Source organism: Bubalus bubalis, chromosome 6, assembly GCF_019923935.1.
Source record: "Bubalus bubalis isolate 160015118507 breed Murrah chromosome 6, NDDB_SH_1, whole genome shotgun sequence".
In the NCBI taxonomy this organism is placed as follows: domain Eukaryota; kingdom Metazoa; phylum Chordata; class Mammalia; order Artiodactyla; family Bovidae; genus Bubalus; species Bubalus bubalis.
The window spans coordinates 48,719,590-48,742,858 of NC_059162.1; the positions used below are offsets into that span (position 1 = coordinate 48,719,590).

Below are 23,269 nucleotides of genomic sequence, written 5' to 3' on the forward strand. Positions count from 1 at the left end.
AATATATGGGAAAGACACACCCTTATTCTTTAGTCGATTCTAGGATATCCTGGGTGTATGTGGGCCCTCAGACACTTCTTGTACGCATATAATCATCACTCTTCCTCATGCCAGCTACCGCTCCATCTTTCTACTAAATCGCCTCTTGGCTGAGTGCTCCATAGTACAGTGTGGGAACAGCACTTTCGGGTCAGTTGTTGAGATGCTTTTGAGGCTTGGTTTCCCTTGTTACTCAGTGTCCCCCTTGTAGGGATTCCGAGGGAAACTTCTCAGACTTCAGTGCCAGGAAGGGCTGGGCAATTCCTAACAGCCGGCAGGAGCAGGCGTTTATCTGATCTTATGGCTCCCTTTACTATTAGGAAGTGTAGGCCCTCAGAGCCTGTGTTTTTTGAAGGGGATCTTTTTTAGTGCTGTTTTGCACACAATTTATTGTAAGATAAATGCGATCTGGAAGAAGACATGCAGACAGGACCTGGGGAGGTGGGAAGGATGTGGGATTTGGAGGAGGAGTGAAGAGAGACCTGTACTTTTAATTCTGTGTGTGTGTGTGTGTGTGTGTGTGTGTGTGTGTGTGTTTGCGTTTAGTTGTTCAGTCAAGTTCAACTCTTTGCAACCCTTCAGGCTGTAACCCACCAGGCTCCTCTGTCCATGGGGTTTCCCAGACAAGGATACTAGAGTCAGTTGCCATTTCCTTCTCCGGGGAATCTTCCCAACCCAGGGATCGTACCTGAGTATCCTGTGTCTCCTCCACTGCAGGCGGATTCTTTACCTGCTGAGCCAACGATTTGTTTTCCTCATCTCTTTCCCAAAGAGTCTTTTTAGATGTTTTTCCTAATTGCCTCCTCACCTCCCCCAAATTTAATACAAAGGAACAGAGTTTGTTGGGGGAGGGTCACAAATTATTGTAATAGCTAAGAGAATGCATTGCTCTACATACTTAATTTTTTTAAACAAGTTATTTTAGAAATCCAAAAGAAAGCTCACACAGCTGGAGGGCTGTGCTGCCTTTGAACTGTAGGGTGACTCCACACTGGAGCTCTTGGCTGCTCTGTGGAGAGCGTGGGAAGGAGCAGGGGCTGGAGCCACTTTGGGCCTGGCCTGGCTCAGAAGCACTGTAACAGGAGGCTGGTCTATGCCATCAAATGCCCTGGAGGCTTTTTCCCTGTCTTCATTTCTGCTTTTTGATTGTATTTGGCAAGGTGGGGGTGTTTGGTGAGCTTCTGAGAGAAGCCTCCAACAAGTGTTCTCTGCAGTTGTAGGAAAGTCATTTGCAAGAGTGTCTTGGTGTGAGAAGAGTTGGTAGGCCCTGCTATAGAGAATTGGAGAAGGCAATGGCACCCCACTCCAGTACTCTTGCCTGGAAAATCCCATGGATGGAGGGGCCTGGTAGGCTGCAGTCCATGGGGTCGCTAAGAGTTGGACACGACTGAGCGACTTCACTTTCACTTTTCACTTTCATGCATTGGAGAAGGAAATGGCAGCCCACTCCAGTGTTCTTGCCTGGAGAATCCCAGGGATGGGGGAGCTTGGTGGGCTGCCATCTGTGGGGTCATACAGAGTCGGACACGACTGAAGCGACTTAGCAGCAGCAGCTATAGAGAATTCCTGGGTGTTTAGGGAAGGATAGGTGTTTAGGGAAGGAGGCAGGGCTGTATGAGGAACCAGGGACTGCTGTGGACTTGAAAGGACCAGGCAGAAATTCTGAAAGCTGCTTAGGAAGGTCAAATAAAATAAATCTTAAAGACTAGTACAGAAGTGAATGTTTATAACCAACTTAGAGGAGTGATTTTTAAACAGACTAAAATGAAATTTCCATAAGGTATTAATGAGATAAGATTAAGTAATTTTTCAAGGTAACTTTTTTGGTGCAAGGGAAAAGAATGTCAGCATTTGCTTACTCCCTGACGTTTAGAAATGAAAGATTTTTAGACAAAAATAGTAAGTAAATTTTATTGGCCGAAGCTTACTTTTTATTTTTAATTGCTCTCAGTCCCTTGATTTTAAAAGATGTAGATAATGGTTTAAAAATAACCTGTGTAGTTAAACAATATGATTACATTAGTTTGAGGCGTATTCTAGTATACTTTTAAAGGAAATGTATAATTTCTGCATCCAGTGGAACAGAGCTGCAGGCTGCAAGCTAAGAGACAAATTGAAATAGATTTTTCTCCCCAGATGATTTCATAAATTTGTTATTTTAAACTTAAAAAAAAAAGTGCACATTCCTAAGTCTTGAACTCTATTAAGCTGACATGACTGCAGAAAGCAGTCACTTATTAGCAGTATTTGGGCAGAAAAATCCTTGCTATTCCTTCACTAAAAGGAAAACTCTTAAGTGAAAACCAATCATTACATGATGTGGAAGCATACCTAGTTTTCATTTTTAGTTTATCACTTGGGGTGTTGAGCTTTGCACATATGAGCTTACGATTTTTTTCTTTGCATGTGCTATTATTACATTAAGTCTCTGTCTCAGAGACAGTCAGCAAGTGGTCTAGAGCCCCACCTGTAACTAGTCAGAGTAAGGGTTTGAACCCAGGTCCCTCTAAGTCCAGTCCTTGATTTTTCTCTCATCACTCTCTTGATAAGAACAGTGACTGCTGCTGCTAAGTCGCTTCAGTCGTGTCCGACTCTGTGTGACCCCATAGACGGCAGCCCACCAGGCTCTCCTGCCCCTGGGATTCTCCAGGCAAGAACACTGGAGTGGGTTGCCATTTCCTTCTCCAATGCATGAAAGTGAAAAAGTGAAAGTGAAGTCGCTCAGTCGTGTCCAGCTCTTAGCGACCCCATGGACTGCAGCCTACCAGGCTCCTCCATCCATGGGATTTTCCAGGCAAGAGTACTGGAGTGAACAGAGGAGATAAAAATTTCTCTCTGGTGTTCCTTCTGGGATATTTCATGTTACATCTGTAACCACTCTGTGGTTTGGGACATGGCACCAAACCTGTCAGAAACATTTTGAATGCAGGAAATATAAATATGCTTTTATGTTTTTTTGGTTGAATAATAATTGGTCTGATTTGGTGAAGAATTACCACCACCACCCCACAAGAAAAACAAAACCCCTCCAACATAATTCCATCTCTACAACTGAAAATATGAAGAGAAAGAATTTCTTTTTAAATTTTATTTTGGAGTACATATAGTTAACAATATTGTTAGTTTTACTTGTATGGCAAAGTGATTCAGTTATATCCGTACGTGTATCTATTCATTTTCACATAAGAGAAAGAATTTCTTTACAAGTTTTGCTGATTAATCAAATTATTTAACAGAAAGCTTAGCATGGGAGCAGACCTGGTTCACTTATTCAGCCTTCCTCTTGGATGGACAGGAAGTGGTTCGGAAGTGAGATGAATTAACCAGTGGTCCCTAGCAAAATGGATAGAGCCAGGCTTTAGCCAAGGTAGAGCCCCTCTTAGCCGAGGATATTGTGTTTCTTTGATTCATTGAAATGCCTCTCCCAGTTGAGAGTGCTTTGCTTTTGAAAAAAATTCAACTCACTCTTAGGTATTGTTTGTCATAGCTGTGCTTAAGGAGTACTACTTTCTAGCTTTCTTCTTTGCTTGTCCTTTTCCATCCATTTTCCCCTTACTCCCAAATTTATATAGAGAGAACTTCTTTTCTAGCCACCTAGAACAGGATTTCAGTGTGAAAATAGAGCCAAGTCTTAAAATTTTCCCAATTTGTTATTTATTCCATTTTCTAAATGTGCCATGCATAAATAGGTATGTTTGGTATGTTGGAGGAGATGCATTATCCAGGAATATTTGTCTGAGGTATATATAATAGGAGATGGCTCCTTCCTTCACACCAGAGGCTCTGTGTTCCAGTGGCAGAAGCTTCGAGCATCACTACCTCCTTCTCCCTGTTCACACATCTAGATGCCCATGTAACTCAGACTGGCAGGAAGTCAAAATAGATAGATGTGTGATTTTGGGGATTGGGGGTCCTCGTGCAGGAAGTTAACACACAGTGTTGTGCCTGAACTATCTCATATAAACTAATCTCCAAGCCAAACCTTAATCCAGGAAACACTGCACAGTGTTACTTACCTTAACATGAAAATATAAACTCATTGAATTTCCATTTTCGATGGCTGGTCAAGTAAATCTACAGCTTAAATAAGTTGCTGTTTTGTCAAAGGCTGTTGTTTTCTTTCTCTAATTTGGGGAGCAATGCAGATGATAAGGACTGCTGTCTCAACATGTGTGCATGCTAAGTAGCTTCAGTCATGTCTAACTCTTTTGTGACCCTATGGACTGTAGCCCATCAGGCTCCTCTGTCCATGGGATTCTCCAGTCAAGGATGCTGGCATGGGCTGCCATGCCCTTCTCCAGGGGATCTTCCTGACCCAGGGATCAAGCCTGCGTCTCTTGTGTCTCCTGCATGGACACTAGCACCACCTGGGAAGCCCCTGTCTTCCTAAAGGCACAGTAATCACTGGAGCAGAAGCCCAGCTTGGTGGGGGAGAGGGGAAAGGTTTCCTCTGTGTCTGGGATAGACTGGAACTTGAAGGGCCTCTCCATGACAAAAATGTCATCATGCCATCTCATTTCTTTCAGTCATATGTTATAGAAGCAAACATGTCTACCAATTCTTTCCATTTCCATCAATGCTGCAGCTCACTCCCAAGCTTACCGTGATGGCCATCCCTCTGGGCATTGTCTGTATGTTGGGGGCACTTTTCACCTGTGCTAATGAGCAGAAAAATGACCTAATCTTTCCTTCTTCCCAGCTGTGTTCTCCTTAATAACTCTGATCAGCCTGTTTAAGGACTGACCCTGGGATAAGGAACAGCTTAAGTACTTGAGCATGTGATCTTTTAACGATATTTACATTTTATTATTATTTTTTGTAATTGAGGTTTATGGTTTTATTATGAAGGAATCTTTTAAAACCTGTTCGTAGCAGGTATTTTTAGCATGTATGATAGTAAAGCAGATATCTGTGTTGGTAATGTTGCATTTATTGTTGAATTCTGTAAGTAAAGAGTTAACTTTTCTTTTACTTATTAAATGGTTGGGTGTTGGAGGCAGTGCTGGGTACTAAGAGTCCAAAAGTGAATTAAATGCTTTTCCTTCCCGTGAGGAGTCTAATATGATACAGACTATGCTTAAGCAGAATTTCAATATTCTAGTGTAAGTACAATAATTATTGTGAGGAAGGTTTGTGTATATGCATAGGGTGCTGTGTATTTGGCCAAATAGACACAGAAACACCCAAACTTCTAGGCAACAAAACTATTAGACTGTTGGGTATTGGCCAGTTGCAGTATTGTGTAAAATAGTTGCACGTATCAGAATGCTGCCACTCGTACTCTCTCACTTCATGTGGTAGCTGATGACTTAATCTTCGACGTTTAAAGTTGCCAGTGCCATATTGAAATACACTGTTAGCCTGTCACTTCCTGTGTGTCATGAATGGGAATCTGTTTGAGCTTGATCCATATTTTCTCCCTCTCAGTCCCAGCTTCCCTCCATGTGTTGTTCATCGTTTTGTATGACACCTCCTTAATCACAACAGTTTTATTAGTTACTGAAGCTCAAATGGTCAGGTTTGTCAGTGAGCTCCAGGTAATTTACTGCAGGTCACAGATATGGTCTGAATGAATAATTAATAAGAAGGAACCAGCAGCTTTAGGTGCTTTAGTGTTAAACTTCTAAAGTTAGTTAACTTGTATTTCAGATTGCTTCCAAGTATGATCATCAGGCAGAAGAAGATCTCCGCAATTGGATAGAAGAGGTGACAGGCATGAGCATTGGCGCCAACTTCCAGCTGGGCTTGAAAGATGGCATTATCCTCTGCGAGTAAGTCTTGGTCCTGACGTGGCTGCTCTTCCAGTCCTCCCAGGGTCACCTCCCAGGGTGACCTCTGTCATGCCCTCTTTCCCAGTTCATGGTGTCAAACCTTGATATTCTGCAAATGTTTTTAATGCTTTCCTTTACTGATGTTAAAAGGACCAACTTTACATTCCCGTCCTGGTTTGTTATTCTAATAAGTATGCTGTCACTTAATGCTTTTCTTTTCAGACTCATAAACAAGCTACAGCCAGGCTCAGTGAAGAAGGTCAATGAGTCCTCATTAAACTGGCCTCAGGTAACAGCCAAACCAGCCACCCCTGATTCTAGTTGGTTACTCTTTATGTAGCAAGAACTTGATTACAGTTTTTAAATAGACATTTTAGCAGAAATTTGTGCACATGACTATATTTAGTTCTCTTATAGTGTTACTTTTCAAATGTTTCCATAATTACTTAGAATTAGTTCTGTGACTCTTAGATGTTTAGCTTAGAAGTTTTCCTATTCTGTATTTAGTCTGTGTACTCTCAGGAGCTGACACAGCTCACACAGAGCAAGACAACCTAGACCACAAGATGAATAAGGGGAAAATCAAGGAATTTAACATAACCAAGGGTTGACTGGAGAACATGGTATTAACCTTAGTCTTAGTTTATGAATGTGTATGATTAAGTAAAATTGAATCTTTTGTCTTGAGCATGTTTTGAGACATAAGAGAATAAACATTTAGTAACCACACATTTTTTAAAAATTAAAATTTAAACACAATAAATTGTGCATTAATGTAATTTTGTACCATTTGAGAAAGAAAATTCCAGTCTTGGGTAGCTCAGACACTGAATTCCTTAAAACATGTAAGGAAGGTCTTGACTTTAAAGGAAAAACCTGACTGCTTAAAAAGACCATTATGTAATCCACTATGAAATACTCTTTCCCTTTTTCTAAGAGAGCTACACTTACTATGTATCTGGTCAAGAATCCTTGCCAAGTAGCTTTCTGCCTTGTATCTTGTAGTTAGTCATAAAGACTTAGAATTCCTAGATAATATGAATGTCAGTGTTTAGCTCCAAAAGTTATATGCTTTTTTTTTTTAATAGTTGGAGAATATCGGCAACTTTATTAAAGCTATTCAGGCTTATGGCATGAAGCCACATGACATATTTGAAGCAAATGATCTTTTTGAGAATGGAAACATGACCCAGGTTCAGACTACGTTGGTGGCCCTAGCAGGTCTGGTACGTATATGTCTTTAATGGCTGGTTAAAGAAATCCCTACTACATTGGTGATTAATTGCATCTTTGCCCTCATGGGAATTCAGACTAGGCAGGGAGAAGCCTGTCTCTATGGTAATTATTAGCTTTGGAGAAAGGCTGCTGACATCAGCTGCCTCATACTGAATAGCTTAATTAGAGTACTCACATTTTAGAGGTCTCTAGTGTAGTCTGAATGGCCTTAGATATTTTTTTCACCACAAGCTTGGGTCTTACCGAATGAAACCTTTATCTATGGATCATATAATTTCTTTGCTGTTCCTTCTGTAAAACTCTGTTGGCAGAATCTGTGTAAGTGTTCCTTTTCAGTTAGTGTGCATATTTCTGTGTAGGCCAAAACAAAAGGATTCCATACAACCATTGACATTGGAGTTAAGTATGCAGAAAAACAAACAAGACGTTTTGATGAAGGAAAATTAAAAGCTGGCCAGAGTGTAATTGGTTTGCAGGTAAGTAACGTGGTACTGGGGCTTCCCTGGTGGCTTCAGTGGTAAAGAATCCACCTGCCAATGCCGGAGATTTGGGTTCAATCCCTGGATCAAGAAGATCCCCTGGAGAAGGAAATGGCAACCCACTCCAGTATTCTTGCCTGGAGAATTCCACAGACAGAGGAGCCTGGAGGGCTACAGTCCATGGGGTTGCAAAGAGTTGGACACAACTGAGTGACTAATACTTTCACTTTTTCATTCTTGCCTGGAGAATCCCATGGACAGTAGAGCCTGGCAGGCTAGTTGCATGGTGTTGCAAAAGAGTTGGAGCTGACTTAGTGACTAAACAACAATGATGTGGTATTGCTTATTATTTTTCACCATCCAAAGTGTCTAAGGAATATGTATATACATTTTGCGATGGATATGCGGCTTATACAATTTATCTCCATTTAAAGCCCATTAGACAGTGATGGTTTTAGAAGAAACCTCAGACATGCCCTCTGACTTAGTAATTGTTTCTCCGGGAAATGTTTTTTTTTAGTCCTAATTACATTGTCCTAGTTTCCAAGAAAACATATTTTATAAATTCCTAAATGTTATTGACCAAATGAAGCAATTTTACAAAACCTCAAAGCCAGTCATTTATTTACCCTAAAGCATGGTTTGTCAGTCCTGGGGAGTTGTTCATTCAGGTATTTTCTTCCTTTATGTTGTTCTCTTGGAGAATGTCACAAAAACACCACGGCTAAATGCCTAGTATGCTAAGGGCTTTACTATCTGATCCTTTTGGACACAATGCCTCTCTGTTGATTGAGTCAAATGAGGTGGATCTGTTCATTAATTTCAGCTTTATTGGAGTATAACTGACAGATGAATTTGTTTTTTACACAGTACAAAATTGTACTGATGGTGAGAGATTACAAATATGAATTTCCAAACTGGAAATATGAATTTCCAGTAATCAGTTATTTAAATTATGATAACTGATTACTCAAAAAAAAATACGGTAACTCCATAAATGGAACTAGTAATGAAAAGATGATAATACAAGAGTTCAAAGATTAAAGAAAACAAATCAGGATTATAAAATACTGTTGTCAGTGTGATCCCAGTTTTATTTTTAAAATGCACGTGCATATTTTTGTATGTATATGTGTGTATATTTGTAGGTATATGAATCTGTATATATATACACAGAAACAAGGTAAAACTAAACAGTAATACACGAGTGAATGTCTAAATGTTAGAACTATAGTGATTTTCCCCCCTTTCCTTTTTGCTTATTATATTTTTTATCTTCTCCAATACACAGGTTTAACTTGTAGTAATACAGTTTTCCTTTAATAGATCTTTGTTTTTAAGGACAAAAGACCAACAGTAGAAATGTGTCCCCAACTAGAACAGGGTATGCTGGTTACCCCTGAAGCCTTGTTACTCACAGTGGAGAAGAAAAGTTAAAATTTTCTCTAAATGTGGTTGAATTTAAATTCTTCATTCTGCCTCTCTGTGTCTAATGATACGTGAATTAGAGATATAAAATGTAGCTTTTTTCCCCTAAAATGTTGATTTTAATGAAACTTAAGCCCTTGCTAAGCTGCCAGACAAGACACCTGACATTTACTATCACATTTTATACAAAACACATCTGGAGTAGAAAAGCATGTTGTTGAGCCAGAGATTGCTCTGTCCCTTTAAGTGGCTGAAGCAGGTACCCCTTAATTTGGTTGCCTGTGCTACAGGGTGTGGGAGAAAGAGTAGCATAGGAAATTATTCACAGTTCTGCCACTGTCGTAATTTTGTGTGTGTCTGTCCTTCTCTTCCTGTGTGCACATTTTTATCTGATTATGTTGTGAGGTTTTATATCCAATGAAGTCTTTGAAATTTTTCTTTTGCAAATGAGCACCTTAAAATTTTATTTGTAAAAGCATAAAGGTTTTGTATTTAGTTAATGGCAACCTCAGCTCTGAAGGGGACTTGTCAATGGCGTCCCTTCTAAGAAATCTTTTTTAGCAGAACAGAAAGTTTGGTTGTGTCAGATAGATTGTTGACTTCTGATAATTAGTGATTTTATTTTTAACTTAAAAGATGGGAACCAACAAATGCGCCAGCCAAGCAGGTATGACAGCCTATGGGACGAGGAGGCACCTTTATGATCCCAAAATGCAAACTGACAAACCTTTTGATCAGACCACAATTAGCCTGCAAATGGGCACCAACAAAGGAGCCAGCCAGGTAAGTGATTCCTTGATTATACTTATTTCAGAGAGTACAAAAGGGCCATTTAAATTCACACTTAACCTTATTCTTATTAACCGAGTTCAAAGTGGTTATTTTTGTGCGATATATATAGAGTATACTCCTTGAGGAAAGTAAGATTTGCTGAGAAAGCAAAAGGATCAAAGGGCCTTTTCTGCAGCCACACAAGTACCGTGTGGCCCACGGCTCTTATTGGCAGTAAGAACAGCTGGCGTTTCTACCAAACCGGAAGAAAAAGATACGTTTATTACAGTGTTCTTGCTCCAAATCCAAGTGAATTGCTCTGACTTTTTATTTATTTCTAATGCTTCTTAGTTTTAAAGGAGCCCTCAACAAACTTGGCAGGTAAAATTATCTGGTGTTTTACAAAGAACTCTAGCTAGCAACCTGGTAAATGTGTGCATAAGTGGATGGAAATCAGCACAAGGAGAATGCTATGAATAGTATTCTAACACTATGCACGATGGAGGTATTTCCTGTGAAAAACAGATCACCAGTGCCTCGCAAGGACGTATACCCATGACTACATCAGAGCAGGACACGTCTCATATCCAACAGGAGTGGGGATAAGGTTTGAGAAAGCGTTTCGTCATGACCTCATGAGGCGTGTTGTTGCCCTTTATGGAGCTTGTCCTGTCACATGGGCTCTGTCTCAGGGCTGCCACTCAGGTATTTTTAACCGATTAAATCTGAAGCATGTGCTTGGCATAAAGGAAGAGATGAGGTGAGTTACCGGCCTGTGAAAAGGAGGGGAGTAGATGTTCTGAGATGGCTGGCTCTTTGGCGCCTCAGAGCCTCAAGTCCTTAAGGACTGCTCAGAGTGGAATATTTTTTTTAAGTTATAATATTTTGAGAAAGATCTTTATTTGCTTTACACAGCAGTAAAAATTTTATATTATACGTTGCGTACGTGCGTGCTCAGTTGTGTCTTGACTCTTTGCGACCCCAAGGACTATAACCCACTGAACTTCTATCCATGAAATTCTCCAGGCAAGAATACTGGACTGGGTTGCCATTTCCTGTTCCATCAGTGTGGTTTTTGTTAAATGTATTACAGACTTTTGAAGTTGGCAACCTGGAGAGCGTGTATGGTCATAGTAGGCATTCAGCTATAACTTTCAGTTATGCCAGCACTCTGCCTTGGTTTTCTAGTCTTTGTGTCCAGTCTCCTCCCTAATCCAAAGGAGGCGGTATTGTCTCCACCTTGTACATGAGAAACCTAAAACTGAAAGTAAATTAAGCTGTCTGAGGCCACAGAGCAATGTTCTAGCAGAGCAAGGACTTGAAGGGAAGGACTGACCTAGCTTGAAAGCCAGTGAATGGTACTTTGTAAGAGAGATTCAGCATTAAGATATTTTGGTAAGCTAGCTTTACCCCTGAACCGAATGAAAGTTACTAGTGTTCACATTCAATGTGCATTTCATCATTTAGAGACTATTCACAGGAAAAGATATTAGCTGCTGTTTTAACTTTGCTATGTTTTAATACTAGGCGGGAATGTTAGCACCGGGTACCCGAAGAGACATCTACGATCAGAAGCTAACATTACAACCCGTGGACAACTCGACGATTTCCCTACAGATGGGTACCAACAAAGTCGCTTCCCAGAAAGGAATGAGTGTGTATGGGCTTGGGCGGCAAGTGTATGATCCCAAATACTGTGCTGCTCCCACAGAACCTGTCATTCACAACGGAAGCCAAGGAACAGGAACCAATGGGTCAGAAATCAGTGATAGTGATTATCAGGCAGAATACCCTGATGAATATCATGGCGAGTACCAAGATGACTATCCCAGAGATTACCAGTATGGTGACCAAGGCATTGATTATTAGATTCACAGAGGAGCTCAGTATTTAGCCCATTGTTTTTATTCAGTGAGAACCAAGCTAGCCTTGAGTAATTTTTATCTTGTCTTCCTAAAACACTATTATGCTTATTGTACCTAAAGGAACTATTGCCTTACATACATTCCTTTTTCCTTTTTCTGCCTCTTCCCTAAATAGTTGCCTTTTAGTGCTGTGAAAGTTAAATCCTACAGCATAACCAGTAACTCACACATGAAGTAAACAGGAATACTGTGAAAGGGGAGTACTCTTGTACAGTCAATTCTTTCATTAAAAATCTATGCATTTTTACAGTCCTCTACTTAAACTGGTATTTTCAAACAATAGGAAGCTTTTTTTTTTTTTTTACAGTTTAGTATCTTGTTTCTACATGGAAGACTAAACATGCTTATAGCTAAATGTGGTCTTTGCCAACTAAATTTAAGATGCAGCGTTTTAGAAATTTACATATCAATGTTTCTACAGTATTGTTTGCTAATTTTTAAATAAAGTCCTGATCAGTGTGCATTTGTGATTATATGTGTACTTATTTTTTACCTAAGGCGACGAGATCTTTTCCGAGTGGTGTTTCAAAAGGAGCATGTACAAAACTGGCCTGCAGACATTAAAGTCTGGGGGTGCCTTTGCTCTTCCTGTTTGTGCCAATGTATCGATGTAGAATTGCTCTGTTTTCTTCCACTGTATTTATTGCTGCATTTCTCAGCATAAACCTATCCCATTGTATTTTTTATAAATAAATATTTTTTTTGAACATTGATATGAGCCACAGGCTGATTATTTTTCTGGCTAACTTCAGATGGGTAGAGTCAGACTTTTTTTTTTAAGTATTCTTTCCCAGGTATTGTTACAAGGTACTTTAACATTTCTTTACTGAATCTACACACCATTACACTGGGACTGAATGCTCTAGGCGAAGCTTAGAAAAATGAAGGGACCTGCCCATTGCACACAGGAAATGCCAGCCAGGATTCAAACTATCATTTGACCCTTTGCTTATTCCATTGTGCCTCAGCTGCCTCTACCTCATTCTAAATCCAATTTGGAATAATCTTAAAATCATCTTGGGAAACATTGGGGATGGGGTGGGGTGATTTTATGTCATATTCTAGGGTGAATAGATACTAAGAAACATCTGGATCAGGAATAGGACATGCTGTTTGATAACAGATGAGGATTTATAGTAAGTGTTAGCAAAACCTAACCTTCAGGTATGACATGGAGGAGGTCGAACATCTAAGTGTTGTAATGATAAAAAATCCAATCATGAAGAAGAGACAAGTGGTTAACATACTTTTGGATGTTTTCTCAGCCAAGTGATTTCCTCCGATAGCACTGGGTCTCTCAGGCCTTGGGGGTGAACCGTGCCTGCTTGTTTTTCGCTGAGGCAGATAATGAGGACATAGGGGTGTCTGCACCCACAAAACCAGCCCAGTTGACTTGCTCATCACACAACAATGACTAAGTTTTATGCTTCAGAGAAACTGCTCTGTAAATCCTTTTCTTAAAAGGAGATGAGTTCAACTAATTCAATGGTGCTGTTTAAGAGAAGTCATAATTTGCATCTGTTATCGGGGACCTGAGCCTGCACGGAGTTTTCTGCCCTGCGTGAAGAGGGGTTTAGGGAAACATATTTACTGTTTGAAATGGCACCGCACTCCAGTATTCTTGCCTGGAAAATCCCACGGATGGAGGAACCTAGTAGGCTACAGTCCATGGGGTCGCAAAGAGTCGGACACGACTGAGCGACATTTACTTTACTTACTATTCACTGTTTGCCCTGCCAAATAAGCCAGACTGGCTGTCCTGTTAGGAGAGTGGGTAATTCTGTTTACCTGTTCATCTAGTTGAAGCAAGGCTGCCAATTAACATGTTAGATGTTCCTATTTGTTTAAAGCTTTAAAAAGGAAAAACAGCCCAAGGATACCCCTCCCGCCATTTCTCTGGCCCACCACTGAATTTAAACCTGGGAATGGGGTCCAGGCAGCAGAACTTGAAATCTTCCTCTAGGCAGTTCTCAGGTGGGGCCGTGCTTGAAAACCACTTATGCAGAACGTTTGCTCATTTCTATGAGGTAGCCTTGTACTTTGAACAAAATTTAACTTCACATCTGATTAAACTTGTGCCTATTCTATGCCATGCCCATCAGGTGGTACTTCCAGTTACACTTTTGGTTTTAATTGTCCCTAAATTGAAGAATTGTACTTTGAAAAGCTGTAACATAAATAGCTCATTTCCAGGAGTGGAGGATTAGGAAAAAGTTCTCTGTAGTAGGGCAATATTCCAGAGATTTCTGCTAAGGTTTATTGATTGTGAGTGAGGAAGTCCTTTTCAGGGTGCCCTGAAATGAGTTTTTACATAATGTGCTTTTTTTTTTTTTTTAATTGACCGCATAAACAAGGTCTTAAAAGATTTTTCAGTCTCATTTGGTACAAAAAGGTTGCATACTTTTTCTGTGCTTCTAGTATTGTAACGTGGTCAAACAATGGGGACAAAAACAGTGGCGAAGAACTGGGACCACACTGGGCCTTATCGTTTATTCTGCGCACGGCTCTTAGGAGAAAGAAACTTTTTCAGGTACAAATACCTGACGGGCACTTGTCTCACAATGGCCGGAGTTCTGTTCCCTCTTCGCTTGTTAATGAGTTCTTGTTTCTCTGTGCCCTTATGTTTAATTTATTGATCCTTTTTACAAAATTCTGAAAAATAAAAGAATGAGTTAGACCAGTGTTCTGTGTCCACACTGATTGGCAGTCATTTACTTGGCCGTATCATTTTGGGAATTTAATCCTTGAAGTTTTCCCTGTTGAACTAAGATATCTTGGGGGGGTAGATTTCAAAGTGGATTTTTAATCAAAAAAGTGTAAATTGTAGAGACGTAGTTAACTTCCTAATACCATAAGAACCATAAGAAACATGTTCTTTGGAATACATACCAAATATGTTAAAGTGTTATCGTATTTTTATGTTCTTTTGGGAGAAGGATACACTTATTTATAAATAGAAGTGTTTTTAAACTTCAGTGCCTGGCTGGACTAAGGAGTGCTTTGCATTCTCTGTTTCAAAGCAGAAGGGCCTTAATGCCTAGATTTTATGGTAATCAAGTGAAAGAAAATTGTTAAAATGTTACTTGACAGAGACAAGGGAAAGAGATGAGAAGATTCATTCAGCTGTTAAAATATCCCTGTCTACACAGGATAAGGCAAATATGCAACAACTGTGTTGCAAAAGCTGTTGGGAACAGCTGCCTGCTATTTCCAGATAGGGTAGGGGCTCTACTGAGGGTGTGGCTTTTCTCAACCTTGTTGTGCCCTGGTTAACAAAGGGCCTCACAATCAGAGATCTGTCAATAGTGGCCTTGAAGGTGACTGGTCTCCATGGGAGTGGGCATTGCCTAAAATACAACTGGTATGACATTGTATTTGGGGATGCAAAAATGCCTTAGAAAAAAGATCAACTGTGAAAGCTCCGGACCACACAAAAGGCCAAAATAAGCCATTAAGACCATTAGGGACTTGGATGGCTACTGCACCCAAAATACCTTCTACCCTGGGTCATTTACTAAGTGGTAATTGTTCAGCTTCACTTTTATCCAGGAAGAAGGTTTCAATAAGGGAGGTGGGATCAGCCTCAGAAAATACAAGGCAAATCGCACTCTCAGGACACTTGGGTCTTGTGGTAGAGGCTCACAGAGCCTGCCTACCCGGGAGAGAAAATAAGCTGGGTGCCAGCCTCCTTTATGTGCGAGTCTTCAACACTTCTGAGATTATGAGGATGGAGGTTGAAAAAGGAAATGAGATGTTTACTTACCAAAAACTCTTGGTCCATAAAGTAGGGCTTTTCTGAGGATCCATCATTTGTTTCCAGATCAACAGCAAAACACAGGAAAAGTGCATCCAGCACAGTTTCAAACACAGATAAAAAACTGTGGGCTACTAAGTAGGCAAAAAAAGCAACCAAGAGCAGTGGGATTGCCCACACCTGAAGCACACGGTGGTAGTTAAATGCCATCAGTCCTCCAAAAACCGTGAAACACACCACTAACACCTGTCCAAAACAAGAGTTTGTTGAAAATTTCTATAAATTGGTTAGGATATTGTAGAAAAGATTTTTGTCAGGTATAAGTAATAGTTTCATATATGTGCATATGTGGGGGTGTATATGCCTTACTATAATGAGTACTTGTCAGAAAACTGGATACAGTAATATATGAAGAAGAAAAAATGAAAAGCTATGATGATACCAAAAGAAAACCCAGTTAATCTGGAGAATGGGAAGAGTATATATACTTTCATTTTATCTATGCCTAATTTTTTTTTTATGTAGATGTAATGGTACCTCAGGGCTTCCCTGGTGGCTCAGTGGTAAAGAATCCATCTGCCATTGCAGGAGATGCACGTTTGATTCCTGGGTCGGGAAGATCCCCTGGAGAAGGAAATGGCCACCCACTCCAGTGTTCTGGCCTGCAGAATTCCCACGGACAGAGGAGCCTGGCAGGCCACAGTCCATGGGGTCACAAAACAGTCGGACTCAACTGAGCAACTAAGCAATGGTACCTCACAAAATTTTTAGTCTGTTTTTTTCTTTTACTAAAAACTACAACAAGCATCTTCATTAGAACAGTTTTTTTTATACACCCTTATTTTGAAAAACAACGATGCATCAATCCATTGAGTGGATGTACTGCAGTTAAACGTGCGATTGCTTTTATCCTGGGGATTAAAGTGGATGGGCTTTCCAGTGCTGCTGTAGGGATAATAGGATAATAGGCTTTTGCTATATGTAATTACTATATTTCCAGGAAATGATTATAGGCCGTGAGGAACCTAATTCTTTACCAGACAAAATGGAACCCCCCAGAGCCCTCATCGTGCTTGGATATCCATAAAGATGGATGTGAATCTGCATGCCACTTTACTCAAAAAAAAAAAAAAAAACCCATCAGTAATTATGTGTTCCTTTTGAGAAATCCAAGGAAATGAATTACTGCCTAAAATAAAACACAAGTCTGTTATAAAAATGAAACCTCTTAATAAAAATTTTTGGAAGTAGTTATTAGAAAATGTATCACCCACAACCCTACCAAGCTAATGTAAACAATATTATCCATTTAGATACAACTACAACTTGGATGATTAGGCTGTTTTAAAAGGCATAATCAGTTTGTGCTTCTAGAACTACTTGTCACGCGAAAAGTCTCTGGGACCCAGCTGTGCCTTAAAATATATGTGCAATTAGCACACACCTGTGCAATCCAAGCGTGTTCTAACTTGTTCCTGACGGCACCATGACAGTGATGCACTGGAGACATACACCAAATGCCACCGGAGCACACAGTGCTAAACAAGGAGTCCTGAGTCCCCGTATTTGGCACTGGCACAAGTGGAGACTAGAGCTTGTTCACTCTGGGGCTCCGCGAAAGCCACCGGCGTTCATGTCCTGTGAGGAGGCATGGCTGGAGGAAGCAAGGATGTCTAGCTTAGAAAAGTGAAGATGTGGAAGGAGGGTCAGGATGTCTGTGAAATTGTGTGTGAAATTTCAAGAACTTGAAAGGCAGTCTGGTGGAAGTGGGACGAAGCAAACTGAGGTGTGCAGAATGAAGCCCAGTGAGAGACAACTCCACGGAGAGAGACACCAGCCAGTATACAGAACCTTCAACCTGGGGCACGGTCAAGAAGGGGCTGCAGTACTACCACTTCAGGGACTCTAACCTACAACCCGGAAAGGGGATGTTATTTTTAGTTCGTAGGTAGGAAAAATGAGGTTTTCACAAGATGACGTACAACTCCTTAGAAAAAGATAACAGCAGGAATGCAACTGGCTCCATCTGAGATATCAATAATTCTTTATATTTAGGAAATTAATGCTCTTAATAATGTAGACATTTCATCAGGTTTTAACACTATGCCCATACATTTTTTTAAAAATATTTATTCATTTTTATTTATTTGGCTCTTCTGGGTCTTAGTTGTAGCATGTGGGATTTAGTTTCCTAACCAGGGATTGAACTCAGGCCTCCTTCATTGGGAGCATGGAGTCTTAGCCACTGGACCACCAGGGAAGTTCCAATTTTCATATTTTTATGACAACCCCTATAAAACATTTATTCTCTGAAGTCATAGAGTCTTCATTCTAGATATGAAAAAGTGGGATCACAGTGGTAGAATAGATCATAGCTAAGAGTAAAACCAAGATTTGAATCCTGACTCAACCTACTGTGGAATCCTAGCCAAATTATTAAGCCCTAGTTTCTTCACCTGTGAAACAGAGATACTTCACAGGATTGGTGATTAAATGAGAGGATGAGGCCCAGCACAGAGTAAATTTTTTGCTTAGGAAACAGTTCTCTGTCAAAGTCTTGTTGTATGGCTTAATTTTTGGATCCCAAGTTACTTTATTATTTTAGTTAAGACATCCTACCTTTCCTAGAAAAATTATGAAGTCTCCAAAGCAGTTAACAGATGTAAAATGACTTGAATTCTTGGATAAGAGTTTGAGTGCATCTTTTGCTGATGTACAAAAATCTGTCCCATTAATGGCAGTTGTAGTGTATGCATTCTGAAATAAAAGACAATAGTTAAAAACATGATGAGTTTTACTGTTTTAAAGATAATATAATGCCAGTACAGAATATTTGCAAAATAGTTATTATAAACCCACTATCTCTACCCATAAAAGTCATTTCAAAGTCCCTTTCAGTCTCTGGAATATATGCACATACATTTTCACATAATTGTAGTAAATGGAAAAGAAATATTTCTGGTCAATACAGTGGGTTAAATGACGAGTACTGCAGAACTATCTTAATGCACAGCAGAGTTTGAGGCCAAAGAAGTTTAGGTACTAGAAACAAAGCAGACCCTACCTAATGGTGAGCATTGAACCACAAAGACTCAGTGGGCAGGGAATCAGTAAGGGCTTTAGGAGTGAGGGACTGGGGGTTGGACCCCTTGCAGGTAAGAAACTGCTCAGGCCCATGCCAGGAAACTGAACTGTCTGTACAATCACAGAATTTATACTCAGTCATTCAAGGAAATTGGTCAAGAACTGCAACTTCTGCCTGGGAGCCCTGAAATGACTAGGGTCTGGGCAGGGGCAGAGGAAACCATATCCCCCAGGCCAGGGAGTGGTGGAGCCCCACAGATAACCCTACTAGAAGAAGTTGAAGTGTTCGCAGGAAAAATTTACAGGAGACTCAAGGAAATGAACAGCACATCAACCAAGAGAATCTGCACCTTGAGAACAATCTGAAATAAAGCATTTGAAGAAGTATGTTTAAGATGTTAAGACGATGAGAGAAGGAAGAGTGACCATAAAGAATGAACAGCATGATATGAAAAATGAAGAGGCAGAGTAGAAGACAAATGGAACAGAAATTCTAGAAGTGAAAAGATATACAATTTAAATGGTAGAGTGTCATTGTTATATATCTGACTTACTTTACATAGGAAATAAGCATCTTCATGTTGCTCCTTGACTTTTATTATTCTAATTTTTAATAAATACATATTGTATCAGGAGTGTGTATATGCATGCACATATGTAGCTAGGACATATTTAAACTATTTCAAATATTTGCTATTATAAATAACTATGTAATGAACATCTTAATTTCATGATTTTGGATCATTTTTTAAGGATAAATTTCCAGAAATGGGATTACTAAATTGAAGAGGACAAGTGGGTGTATGTGTTCATATGAGATTTCTTGGGCCATTTTTGCAAAATACCTTTTCCTTATAACTATATGATAATTTCAAAGCCATCTATTTACATTTCCCCTGAAATCTTTAAAATGCCACTTGCACTGCCAGTTTACAATAATTTATAATCTCTCTTGGAAAATACACTGGAATGTTACCTGCTTCGGTTTTGCCTTTCCTTTTGGCTTAAAGGATGAAAGTTTTATTTCATGACATAAAGCTAATCCTTTCATATACCCATTCAAAAACACTGTAAAGAAACCAACTTGGAGTCTACTGCAGTAATCCAGCTCCCAGTGGTGCACGTCTTAATCAGAGCGAGTTACAGAGGAGAAGGGGAGTAAGGCCGTAGAATTCTCTTTTATTTTTTGGCTATGTACACATTGCTATATTTAAAATGGACACTCAACAAAGACTCACTGTGTGGCATATGGAACTCCATTCAATATTATGTAACAACCCAAATGGGAAAAGATTTGAAAAAGAATAAGTCCATGTACATGCACAACAGAATCGCTTTGCTGCACACCTGCATCCTAACTCACTCTCTCTTGGTAATTTCCTCTTCCCCACGGTCAACTAGAAAGGAATATTTGGTTCTCAAAGATGAAAGATTGGGTATTCACCTCCCCAGGGAGGGCACCCTGCCTGCCTCAGCAGGATATTCTCTGTCAGATGTCAGATGAGGTCCCTGCAGAAGTGCCTTAATGGTATTCCAAGAGAACTTTGGATTTCTGACTTAACAAATGCACGTAAAATTCACTTTTAAAATCTCAAACTGGCTGTTGGCAGACTTAAGTCCACTAGTTTGAGGACTTAAGTCTTGAGAAGTGATGTGAAAACTCACTGCTCATTATCTGATTAAGCATCTTTGATCATCTAAGGTTCTCAGAGCCCTCACCACCAACTCAATGTCCTGAAGACATATGTGCAGGGCAGGTAGGTAAATGACGGAATCAGTCTTTTACAGACTGAAAACCAAGGTCAAGGGCATTGTCCCAAGTGCTCTGGAACATCAGGGAGCTTTTTTTTTTTCATTCTAACTTTCTGGGTATGACACTATCAAAAGGCTATTTAAAAGCATGGTGCTTAAGGTAAGCACAGGCCCCGTCGGCAGGTAATCTCTGGCTTCAAGTCCCAGTCTTCAGTCTTCACCACTGACTGGCTGTCAGTTTTGGTTGATTTACCCCCTTGTCAGACTTCAATGTCCTGATCTATAAAATGAATTATAGCACCCACTGCAAAGGGACATTGGGAGGATTAAAGAACATTTTCCCTATAAAGCATTTAGCAAAGCACAGGCACATAGAAAGCATGTAATAGAGGGTGGTTCTTTTCCTCCAGACCTCACCAATGATGATCTCATTTACAACTGGGAAACACAGAGGCCATTCTTTAAGCACTGAGGAGGTGCGGAAAGGACCGGCGGTTTTTTCCTCTGCAGGCTTTAATCCCTCACATTTGCAGGGACCCAGGAGAGGCAGGACCTGCTTCCCAGGTGACACCCCAGGTCCCCGCGTGATCTTGCTCAGCAGCAGGGCCACGTGCCACTCGGCCTCTTTCTTTGGGTTCTGTCCCCAGCCCCCACCCCTCCACGTCTGCTCTCACACTGCGGTGCTTGGTGGTCTCCCTGTTTCAGGCTGGGTATACAATTTCTGTGAAGATTTCCTTTTCCTACAGATCACAACCTCGTAGTCAGTTTAGCATCACTGCTCATACGCAATAAAAAGAGATTTTATTCCTTGGCTAAAATAATTAAATGTTAAAATGGTACTTTCTCACACATGTGTTGACTCCACAGATCTTGGGGGCCCGTAACCCTTTATCTTTTCTTTAATGTATCATGCCCCATGAAAGAGAGCATGAAAACCACTCTGACAGGGAAATTATATGTATGCTTCCTGCCGCTACTGCACCACTAGCATTTTACCACAAGGTTCCACCCTGCGTGCTGCAGAGAGACCTAGAATTAATGTCTGAATGAGGAGCTGGGGGAGGGAAGAATCACTCACGATACAGGATATGGATTGAAAATTTCTGCAGTTTCAGCATTAGCTAACTTATACTTCTTCTTCTGAGAAGTGCTTCCTTGTCAGGCAGCGGGAAGATGGACAGCATAAGTGTCCAGTGCTGTAAGTCTTGGCTTGGAGCACTGGCATCTTCCTGGGATGACAGGACGCTAAAGTGATCTGCAGACCCTAACAACACATTAGGAAAGAATTGATATGATAGGGAACTGAGAATAGATTGTGTTGGTGGTCAAGATTAATCATGGGATCCTGAAACAAGAAAAAAGGAGGTAGCGGCACCAGGCTTTTATTACCAGACAAAATTCAGTGTGCATGTTTCTTTAGCATGACTGAACAAGTGGACATGTCTATGCCTTGAGATGGAACCCACGAAAACACAAAATCGATACAAGGAAGGTTTACCCACTTGACACCTCAACACTAGGTCCTATTGTCACTCTCTTGCCTGGGACTGAGGACTCCCTGCAGGTACAGGTGGATTAGCTTTCAGACTCTTGGACGGTCCACCAGGGTCTGGCACAAGCTGCAGGGAAGGCTGTGTGTGGGGGGGAGGGGCTTGTATGGCTGGGAGGACTCGTGAATAATGAGCTAAAACTCAAGCTCCAGTGAGAGAGCAGCATAGTGGAGTGGAAACCCAGCCAGGGATCAGGGGAGGAGGGCTCATGGGGGAGGGGGAGGGGTAGAAGATGTCATAGAACTGGCATTGGGCTGGCTTCCTGCAGGGAACGGGGGTAGACGGGGCCAAGGCGGCAGCAGGAGACAGTGAAGTGAGACTCAGGGGTCAAGCAGAGAAATGTGGTGGGACTCCCCCAGACCCGGACTTCAGCGGGGCTGAAACGTCATGCTGTGTAACAAGGGGGATGACAGGAAGGCACAGTCTGTGCTTCTGGAAGCTCCCCCAGGCTGCCCTGTGAAGGCTCAGGGCAGATCTCTTCTCACCATCTTCTGTTGAGCCAGAAAGTCCTGTACCTCCCAAAGCTCATTCTCACCAAATCTTTTGTGGGGCCCCCAGACACCTCCACTGTGCCTCCTGGGCTCTGCTTGAGTTGTACCTAATGCCCAGTTGTTAGGGGAAGCACACTGATTGAAGCCGCCCACCCTGGCCAGGCACCATAGTAACCATTTACATGAGTTGTTTTATGACAGGAGGTCCTGTCCTTTTGAAAAAAAGGATACACCAACATGTTCGACCACCTCCCAGAATCCTCTCTGGCACCCAACTTGGCTGACCAAGGCGTGTACCTTGTTCACGTGTGCAAGACACCAACATGTCCGACCACCCCTCAGAATCCTCTCTAGCATCCATCTTGGCTGAACAAGGCGTGTACCTTGTTCACACATGCAAGACACATGTCCGACCACCTCCCAGAATCCTTCTCTCTGGCATCCATCTTGGCTGAACAAGGCGCATACATTGTTCACATGTGCAAGACACCAACATGTCCGACCACCTCCCAGAATCCTCTCTGGCATCCATCTTGGCTGAACAAAGCGTGTACCTTGTTCATGTGTGCAAGACACATGTCCGACCACCTCCCAGAATCCTCTCTGGCATCCAACTTGGCTGAACAAGGCATGCACCACCAGGAAGGACTCTGAGTCAGAATGGTTGGCTAAAGACAACCCAGAAACTAAGCCCATCACCATAAAACCGGAGACTGCAAGCCACGTGACAGAGCTGCTCTCCTGGGTTCCCTTACCCTCCTGCTCTCCGCCCGGGTGCCCTTTCCCAGTAAAATCTCTTGCTTTGTCAGCACACGTGTCTCCTAGGATAATTCATTTCCGAGGGTTAGACAAGAGCCCAGTTTTAGGCCCTGGAAGGGGTCCCCCTTCCTGCTACATTGTGACTGCTCAAACACTGAGCACATTTGGCATCATTTGCTATCAGAAGCCAGGGGCCAGATTCCCCCAAAATGAACTCTTCTGTGGGAAGA

General features: G+C 41.2%; 2 protein-coding genes across 11 annotated transcripts in view; one reads left to right on the forward strand and one right to left on the reverse strand.

The window, feature by feature from the left end:
* Positions 1-12,362, forward strand: part of CNN3 (calponin 3) — a 30,294-nt gene extending 17,932 nt beyond the window's left edge. Inside the window, exons 2-7 of the mRNA XM_006057566.4 lie at positions 5,689-5,810; positions 6,033-6,099; positions 6,899-7,036; positions 7,406-7,522; positions 9,590-9,736; positions 11,252-12,362. Coding sequence (XP_006057628.1) covers positions 5,689-5,810; positions 6,033-6,099; positions 6,899-7,036; positions 7,406-7,522; positions 9,590-9,736; positions 11,252-11,593 — 933 coding nt within the window. The 3' untranslated portion in view covers positions 11,594-12,362. The remainder of the gene's footprint in view (positions 1-5,688; positions 5,811-6,032; positions 6,100-6,898; positions 7,037-7,405; positions 7,523-9,589; positions 9,737-11,251) is intronic.
* Positions 12,363-14,107: 1,745 nt separating this feature from the next.
* SLC44A3 (solute carrier family 44 member 3) overlaps positions 14,108-23,269 on the reverse strand; it is an 83,284-nt gene continuing 74,122 nt past the window's right edge. For all 10 annotated transcript variants that reach the window (XM_044944662.1, XM_006057560.3, XM_006057559.3 and 7 more), the window contains 3 exons: positions 18,023-18,160; positions 15,413-15,649; positions 14,108-14,301 (listed from right to left, as the gene is read on the reverse strand). In XM_044944662.1, the coding sequence (XP_044800597.1) occupies positions 14,206-14,301; positions 15,413-15,649; positions 18,023-18,160 (471 nt within the window). In that variant the 3' untranslated portion in view covers positions 14,108-14,205. The remainder of the gene's footprint in view (positions 14,302-15,412; positions 15,650-18,022; positions 18,161-23,269) is intronic.